This window comes from Bombina bombina, chromosome 1 (assembly GCF_027579735.1).
Source record: "Bombina bombina isolate aBomBom1 chromosome 1, aBomBom1.pri, whole genome shotgun sequence".
Classification (NCBI taxonomy): Eukaryota; Metazoa; Chordata; class Amphibia; order Anura; family Bombinatoridae; genus Bombina; species Bombina bombina.
In genome coordinates this window covers 667,108,587-667,118,586 of record NC_069499.1, presented here as the reverse complement: position 1 = coordinate 667,118,586, position 10,000 = coordinate 667,108,587, and the positions used below count along the sequence as shown (strand labels likewise).

Here is a 10,000-nt window from a genome sequence, read left to right as displayed (position 1 = left end):
GAAGATGATCCGTGGACTCATCGTGTCTTTAAGAAGAAAACTTTAAATCAAAAGCAGTAGAATCAAATTCAGACAGCTGCCCGAAGAACTTTTTCTACCAAAGACTACTTCAGAAGAAGCAAATACATCAAAATGGTAAAAACAATAGTATGCAAAGACCACCAAATTACTGATTTGCAAATTATTATTATCATTTATTTGTAAAGCACCACCAAATTCCGCAGCACTGGCAAATTTGATCAAGCTTCATTCTGAAAAAGCCCAAGAAATTGTGACTGAACTTAGTAGAATGAGCTGTAGATCTCTGAGGCGGAAACTGCCCTGCCTCAAAATAAGCCTTGAAAAACAAAGCTTTAATCAGGATGCCAAAGAAATGGCAGAGGCTTCCTAACCTTTTCTGGAACCAGAAAAAAAGCAAATAGACTAGAAGTCTTCTGAAATCCTAGTAACCTCAATATAGATTTATAAAGCTCTTACCACATCTAAAGGATGTAAAGAACTGTCAAAGAATTCTTTAGGATTAGGACACAAAGAAGGAACAACAATTTCTCTACTAATGTTCAAATTCACAACCTTAGGAAAAAAAGAAGTCCACAAAACAACTTTTCTAGAAGAAAAAAATCAGATAAGGAGACACACAAGAGAGAGCTGATAAATCAGAAACTCTAGTAGCAGAAGAAATAGTCAAAAGAAACAACACTTTCCAAGAAAGTAAAAATCTTCAAAGAAAATATAGGCTCAAAAGAAAAGAGCCTGTAAAATGTTTAAACCAAATAAGACTCCAAAAAGGAGAAATTAATAAAGGAACAGGCTTGATACCAACCAAAGCCTGAACAAAACAGTGAATATAAGGAAGTTTAAACAAGCTTTCTAGAAAATAAAACAGAAAGAACAGGGATTTGTCCCTTCAAAAAATTTGCAGACAAACTTCCAAACCATCCTGAAAAACTGTAAAATCCTAGGAATTCTAAAAGAAATGCCAAGAGAATTTATGAGAAGAACACTATAAAATATAGGTTTTCCAAACCTGATAATACATGTTCCTTGAAACAGACTTATAAGCCTGCAACATAGCAATAAAGACTGAGTCAGAGAAACCTCTATGACTAAACACTAATCAATTTCTATACCCCCAAATTAGTAATTTGAGATCCCGATGGAAAAATAGCCCCTAAAACAAGAGGGCTGGCCAAAGAGAAAGCAGCCAAGGATGGCAACTGGACATCCGAACAAGATCCACATACCAAACCTGTGAGGCCATGCTGATACTATCAGAAACACATGACACTGTTCCAATATGATCTTGGAAATCACCTTTGGAAGAAAAAAACCAGAGGCGGAAAGATGTAGTCAGGTTGCAAAACCAAGACACTGCTAATGCATCCACTATCTCCACCTGAGGATCCCTGGACCTGAAAAAGGTACCTGGGAAATTGAGATAATCCACCTTTCCAAAATGTCTAAAATCGTAGAAAATAGACAGGAGATGAATTCCATATAAGAACGTATTCAAGATACTTCTTAATTGCTAAGGAACTATGAGTCCCTATTGTTGATTGACATATGCCACAGTTGTGATAATGTCTGTCTGAAATTAAAAAATGAAAAAAAAGTTCCTAAAAGAGGCCAAGCCTGAAAGAGCTCTGAGAAAATAGCACAGAGTTCTAAAATATTGAAGTTTCCAAACCCCTTGTTGCTGTCAAAAGACCCTCAGACAGCTCCCCAACCTGTAAGACTTGCATCCATTAAGAACACAGTCCAGGAAGGACGAACAAAAGGAGGCCCCCTGAATAAAATGATGATAGACTAATCACCAAAACAGAGAGAGAGTATTAGAATTTGAAAATATCAACTGTGATATCTAAAAACAATCCCTGTATCAATGATTCAGTATGCAAATCAAAAAGAGATCTCAGATGAAAAATGAGCAAAGGGAACCACGCCTGATGCTGCAGTTATGAGACCTAAAACTTACATGCACATAGCCACTGAAAGAAATGTTCTAGACTGTAAATTAGACAGGCTAATGCCACTTACAAATGACTTTTGTCCGATAAAAACAAAGTCATGAACACAGAATCCATCTCGAAACCCAAAAAGACGTGACCCTTGTCTGAGAAATCATGAAACTCTTAGGTAAATAAAATCCTCTAGCCATGTCTTAAAGAAACAAAACTTAGTTGATTCATGAGGGATTCCACAAAAAAGAAAAGTCCATATACCTGTATTTGAATACTGCTCTTTCATATGTATGTATTAGGTACTTGTAAAGCGCGTCTAATCACTCGTAAGGGACTCAAGACGCTGCTCATTTAATCAACCTCGGAAGAATGAAAGGCTGAATGGACCTCGCCGGAAATCGAAACTGCAACCCTCAGGTTGCTACAGAGCTCAACCACAGTGCATTAGCATGCTGAGCTATCTGTCCGGCTTTAAAAAAAGAAAAACAATCCAAATAAGGAAGCACCACAATACCCTACTGTCTGAAGGCAGAAAGAAGGGCACCAAGAACCTTTGAAAAAGATTCATAAAGCTGTCACTAAACCAAATGAAAAAGCGACAAATTGGTAAAGCTTAAAAGAAAAACTCTGAATCCACAAGTGGTCTGAATGAAATAAAATATGAGGATAAGCAGCCTAAAAAATAGAGTGGACATGAAATGATCTTAACAAAAAGGCATAATAGTCCTTATAATCGCCAAATTAAAAGTTGAGACTAACACAACAATATAAAAGTCTTTGGATCCAAAAATGGACTGAATAAACCTTTCTTCTTGGGGACAAAGAATAGAATTGAAGAAACCCAAATCCTGTTCCTGCAAAAAGAACTGGCATAATCACTCCTGAAAAACAATTCACAGAGTGTATTGAGAAAGTAAGATTCTTCCCATAGGAGGACTCATTCTAAAAATCTATACAAACCCTAAGAATAATATAGAATTTGGACTGAGTTCATCCAAAAACAATTTAATCTGCCCCCCAACAGAAGGACTTGTTTGAGAACTGCACCTTCATGCAGTCTAACAACTAGTAATTATTTAGCGTTTTCCTCCCAGAAGGATACTTCAGTACTTACACTCTGAGTTAACCAAATTAGCAGCTGATAAAAACAGTAGTTATTATTAACCAAATAAATGATAAACAATAAATTGACCTCAAAGGCCAAAGAGCTGTATTACCCCTGCCTGGAAATGAATCTATGACCCTTGGATCTAGAACAAGCGTTTGTAGTCAGGACATTCACCAACTGATCTACATCACCGGACTATAAGTAGGGCAGAAAAAAACATCTCCGGACTCTAACTTTCATCCAAGCCCTCACTGAGAGACTGACAGGACTACTAAAAACTCCTGTCCCATGCTTAAGAGTACTACCCTCCATAAGAGACAAAAAAACAAAAAATAAAAATTCTGACACTTCTCTGCCAACCTCCTGGGACGAAAGGCAAAGAATGACTGGGGGATGAGGGGAGTAGGAGTAGTATTTAAGCCTTTGGCTGGGGTGTCTTTGCCTCCTCCTGGTGGCCAGGTTCTTATTTCCCAAAGTAATGAATGCAGCTGTGGACTTTTTCCATTTAATAAGAAAACTTTAAACCTCCAGAAATAGTGGAGATAATAGAAATCAAACAAATTATTATCCTAACAAGAGAGAGATAATAAAATATATTTGAAATCATAATAATAGATATAGTAAACATAATAAAACAAATACATCAGAAGTAAATAAACAGTTATATACTTAAGAATCTGAAACTGCTTGTGCTAACTGTTCAACAAAGGTTGAAAGAATAGTAATGGCAGCCACAGATAAATCTGAGCTAAAAATATAAACAGTACGTGAATATGCTCTACTAAGGTTATATTCAAATTCTAAAGAATCCTGAAAACAAGTACCAATTTCCATAGAAAAAATTGTGTTCCAGGGAATCATAGTTTCTACAGTAACATCAGAGTCAGGATCAGAATGAGACATCTCGCAAAATGAAACAGAAAAAGAAAAATAACATTAGGCAAAACATTCAATTTCCACAATGTAACCGTTTCAGTAGAGAAAAACAAAAGCAGGCATAATAGCTTTTAAAGTTCATGAAAACAGCAAGCAATAGAGGAAGAGGGGTAAAATAACAAAAATTTGGCGCCAAGAATGACACATTACGCAAAAAGTAAAAAAATGTTGGCGCAAAACACCAGGAAATGACACAACTCGCGTCATAACAACTAGCGTCAACAAAGACGCAGGAAATGAAGAAATTTGCACCATCAAAGGCGTAACTTTGTGCCCAAAAAATTTTGCGCCAAGAATGACGCAATAAAAGAGAACAATTTGCTCCCTCGCGAGCCTGGATTTGCCCGCGAAAAAATGAAAGTCAAATTAGAAAAAGACTGAACCCCAGGTAAGAAAACAGTTTAAATAAACTTCCCAAACATGATTCCTATACTTAAACTGTTTAGACTGCAAAGGGAAATACACATAGACCTGACTCGTGGCAAATATAAGTAAAATACATATATTTAAAACTTTATATTAATACATAATGCGCCAAACCATAGCTGTGACTGTGAGTGTCTTAAATAATTATACATACTTACTGAAAGGCACCCATCCACATATAGCAGATAGCCAAACCAGTACTGAAAACTATCAGCAGAGGTAATGGTATATAAGAGTATATCGTCGATCTGAAAAGGGAGGTAGCAGATGAATCCCTACGACCGATAAGAGAACCCTTGAAAAGATATCCCGTGAAGGAAACCATAAAATCAAATAAGTGATACTCTCTTCACATCCCTCTGACAAACACTGTACTCTGAGAGGAATTGGGCTTCAGAATGCTTAGAAGCACTTATTCAAAGAAGAAATCATAAAAAAACAAGCACAAACTTACTTCACCATCTCTATAGGAGGCAAAGTTTGTAAAAAAACTGAATTGCGGGTGTGGTGAGGGGTGTATTTAAAGGCATTTTGAGGTTTGGGAAACTTTGCCCCTCCTGATAGGATTGTATATCCCATACGTCACTAGCTCATGGACTCTGGCCAATTGCATGAAAGAAATTAAACTTTCATGATTCAGATAGGGCACGGAAATTTAAAAAAAACTTTCCAATTTACTTTTATAATCAAATTTGCTTTGTACTCTTGGTATTCTTTGTTGAAAGCTAAACCTAGGTAGGGGCTCATATGACAATTTCTAAGCCCATAAAAGCCGCTTCTTAGAGCTAGACAGTGCTAGTTCACGTGTGCCATATAGATAACATTGTTCTCACTCCCTTGGGAATTACCAAGGATTCAGCACTGATTCGTTAAATGCAAGTCTGTCAAAAGAACTGAAATAAGGGGGCAGTCTGCAGAGGCTTAGATACAAGCTAATCACAGAGGTAAAAAGTATATTAATATAACGGTGTTGGTTATGCAAAACTGATGAATGGGTAATAAAGGGATTATCTAGCTTTTAAACAAAAATTCTGGAGTAGATGTCCCTTTAAACTTGGGAATAGAAGTGCATGAAGGAAAAAAAATGTTTCTAGAAATATGCAATTACTGACATTATTTCTTCCTAATGTTGACAAGAGCATATTCAGATGCAATTTTAATAAGTAACAGAATATTTTTTTAAACTAAAATGTTCCAGTTCACATTTCATAACAAGCAGCTCTTCTACTATTCTAAAGTATCTGAATCAAATATATCACTATGCAAGTAAAGTAGTCTTTTTCATAGATAAAACAGAAACTCACTTCTTTGATGGTGTTCCCCCAAAACCAAGGTCTGCAAAAAAAAAAATAAAATATATATACAGTAAATATTTTGTAACAAATAACGGGATATGTTTATAAGTAATAGCAGTATTCCAAGATTTAAATAGATTAGGGGAGATATACTCTTTGTCCAGGAGACACACTTTATAATAGAAAAAACTTACATAATTCAATAAAAAATTACCCTATGGCTTACCTGGACTCTTACCTTCTAAGAAAAACAGGATGGGGATTTCGTTTCACAGCAAATTGCCTTTTCAGCATACATACTCAAATAAGGCCCCGGAGGGAAGATATATAAATCGTGTCTGGCTTATTGTATGGCAGGCCGATTACGTTAGCTAATATATACTCCCTAACGTCAAGCAGCGTCCTTTCTTCAAAAGGGATTATTAATTAAGTGATGGAGTTCCAGGAGGGCATACTATTCCTAGGAGGTGACTTTAATGTCCCGTTAGAGCCTCATCTAGATACATCAGATGGCTCCTCCAGCATTCCCGGTAAAACAGTCCTTACTATCACATTGCAATGTGATATTAAATCGATTACATGGCTTGATCAGGTCCCCATTTCATGCTCCAGTTTATGGTCAAATATCCCAATTACACCCTTCGTCTAGAGACTGGACGATCATCTACTAAAGAATCCGGTCATTAAAGCATACATAAGTAAATCACTAATAGACTATTTTGCAATTAATTCACCTGATCCACTACCAGCCTCTACTATATGGGGGGCTCATAAGTGCATAAAATGTGGTGAGCTAATAAAACAAAAAGCTAAATATCAGCAAGTAAAGAGGAAGTGTTATAACCTTCTCTCTCATCACAACTCTCACACCAGGAAGAAATCCACAAAAAAACACCAAACTGACTTGACTTGCACGACAGTTGTTGTACAGGCTTGGATAAAATTACTGCAACACCTTTAGGAAGAACATCAACACAAGGCACTGTTTTTAAAACAAAAGTATTAAGATCAAGGTGCTAAAGCGGCCAAACTTTTGGCATGGGCTATCTCCGATAAGAAATTGAAAACATATGTATATAAAATAATAGAAAAAGATTGTATGAGATAGGTAGATGGAAAGGCTGACACCTTATGTAAATTTAATGAATTTAAATGAAATCTCAAGTGATCTATCTGGAATAGGAAATCAACAGCCTTCCAAAATTTACCAGAATTTGCAGAACTATTTAGCAGGAGTGTGCTTGCCTTCTTTGTCTCGGGAAGATTCTGAGATCTTAGATACACCATTTACAGAAGACAAAGTCCTTTGAGCTATAAAAGTTCTCCCATCAGGGAAAAGCCCTGGTCCATATAAGTATTATCAAACATTTTCACATCGACTGGTACCACGTGTGCTTCAAGTACTAAATCAGCTCTCTGAGTGCGCCTGCCTAGCACACATTACTGTCCTCCCTAAGCCTGGAAAACCCTTACTAAACTGGAAAACTTCAGACCCATATATTTATTAAATACAAATGTCAAAATTATAAGTCAACAGTTTGCTACCCAAATTCATTTCAACAAAACAAGTCAGATTCATACCAGCAATTGACAATACCCTAAAGGTCATACAATTGATCCCTCATAACCAAAATAACTCAATCCCGTTAACACTAATATCTACAGACCATGAAAAAGCCTTCGACCAGGTCAACTGGTTATTTATCGAAAACAAAAGGGATAGTATATCTTAATCCAGAAACTAATGGGCCCAAACACTGCCAACCCTAAATAAACAAATCCCAAGCAACAACCCCAGACAATTGTTTCGGCCTTCTGTGGGCCTCGTCAGTGAGGTGCAGTTGTATCTTTCTAAGTGCATGTGTGCACGGGAGTCCACCAGACGTGGACTCCTTGCACACATGCCCTTAGAGAGATGCGACTGAACCTCACTGACGAGGCCCACAGAAGGCCGAAAGGATTGTCTGGGGTTGTTGTTTCTCTTGTTCAGAGAGGAATTGCCTAGTATTTCGGTGCTGGACTGTCATTGGGCAGGGTCAGACTGATATGCTACAGGATATTTTTTCTCTGTGAAGGGGCATAGTGTGCTAAAAGAGTATGCACCCTGAGTGTCACCCTAAAATGAACAGGCATGGAAGTTTTTCTAACTTTTGTTCTGTCTCAGCTGAGTGCATCTCTCTTTCTTTTTATAATATATATATATATATATATATATACACATACATACATACATACACACATATATATATATATATATATATATATATATATATACACATATATACATTTTCAAAATAAGAAAAGCACTCACTGGGCTGTGGAGATCCGTGTTAAATCAAAAATGTATTTGTTATTGTTGACAATAAATTTTTGATTTAACACGGATGTCCACAGCCCAGTGAGTGCTTTTCTTATTTTGAAAATATATATACCTGGCTACAGCACCCTGGCAAGTTGCAGTTTGCTGGTGAGAGTGCACATACCATACCATACAATCAATCTCTCTCACTCTCAATCTCTCTCTCTATCTCTCTCTCTCTCTCTCAATCTCTCTCTCTCTCTCAATCTCTCTCTCTCTCTCTCTCAATCTCTCTCTCTCTCTCAATCTCTCTCTCTCTCTCAATATATATATATATATATATATATATATATATATATATATATATATATATATATATATATATGAAACAGAAGAGGGAAGGGTGCACAGACACAAGGATCCTGGTGTAGCATGTTAGGCAACCAGAGGCATAATACAGCACTTAAGCAAAATTTGCATTCACGTGTGACAACCTCAACACTATAAGGTATAATGAAGGCAGGGAGGCTTCTCACAGCCAGTCGGATCCTCTTATTCCAGCTCCTTTTGGACTCTCCCAACAGAAGTTTAACCGTTAACGGAGAGCCTTCCAGCTGGCTGGCCCACTGTCAATGAGCACTTGTATAGTAGACAATGTGGGCTCAGAGGGATTAAAGCACTTAATAGGAGGTGTAAAACATTATACACTTTATTAGCTCAAACAACAAGGCTTGTGAATAGTGACCTTAAAATTAACTGCCCGCAAGCAGAATGCAATATAATATTAGTGGGATACACTAACACACCTCAGTGTGTAAAATAACACTTAGTGCCTTAGCACTGATAAAACGCTGTTAAAAGTCTGTAAAACACAGTTAAACTGTGTGTCCGAGTCGGGGGGCGTGGCCTGACACGTTTCGCGACGCTATTGGTCGCTTCTTCAGAGGTAGCTAATGGCCCCCCTACATCTCTTCATTTATGCATCCTGGCTCATAAGTTAAGGTTATTGGCATCCAAACTAGGATGCACAGATATAGAAATGCTGTGATACAGCAACCAATTAATTATAATAAGGCTTTTAATTCTGGGCACTTTCTGATAGGGATTCATATACATTAGATAGGTGTTAGATTTTATAATTATATTTATATTGAATTTATATTTATATTTTTACTCCTATTTATTATTCATTGAAGTTCTAATTGGTCCAACAATATGTCTAATATCATGATATTACTTATATCATTTTATCATGGTATTTTATAAAACAAATTTCAATTGTGGAAAAGACACAGTAATTTTATAGATATGCATACTAGGATGCCAAACCATCTAAAAAATATGATTTGTGGGAGCTACTTTTTTAGACTTACTCTTTTAGATTTACTTTTTTAGATTTAATTTTCTGTAAGTGCGCATAGATATACAAATCCTGCTTATTTAGCTATGTGTTTTCAAATGCTTAGCACTTTGAAGCAAAAGCAGTGATGGGGTTAATGATGATAAGATTTTTTAGATCACATCTCTAGCTGTTATATTAGTCATACCTACCTCTGAAGAAGCTACCAATAGCGTCGCGAAAAACGCGTCAGGCCACACACCCCGACTCGGACTCAGTTTAACGGTGTTTTACAGACTTTTAACAGCGTTTTATCAGTAAGTGTTATTTTACACACTGAGGTGTGTTAGTGTATCCCACTAATATTATATTGCATGCTGCTTGCAGGCAGTTAATTTTAAGGTCACTATTCACAAGCCTTGTTGTTTGAGCTAATAAAGTGTATAACGTTTTACACCTCCTATTGTTTAGTGCTTTAACCCCTCAGAGCCCGCATTGTCTACTATACAAGCGCTCATTGACAGTGAGCCAGCCAGCTGGAAGGCTCTCCGTTACCGGTTAAACTTCTGTTGGGAGAGTCCAAAAGGAGCTGGAATAAGAGGATCCGACTAGCTGTGAGAAGCCTCCCTGCCTTCA

General features: G+C 36.9%; 1 protein-coding gene across 1 annotated transcript in view; it reads right to left on the bottom strand.

Moving 5' to 3' along the window:
• The window catches only part of LOC128660360 (phosphatidylinositol-binding clathrin assembly protein), a 576,760-nt gene that overhangs the window by 152,738 nt on the left and 414,022 nt on the right, over positions 1–10,000 (bottom strand). The window contains exon 15 of the mRNA XM_053714177.1: positions 5,736–5,766. Within this exon, the coding sequence (XP_053570152.1) occupies positions 5,736–5,766 (31 nt within the window). The remainder of the gene's footprint in view (positions 1–5,735; positions 5,767–10,000) is intronic.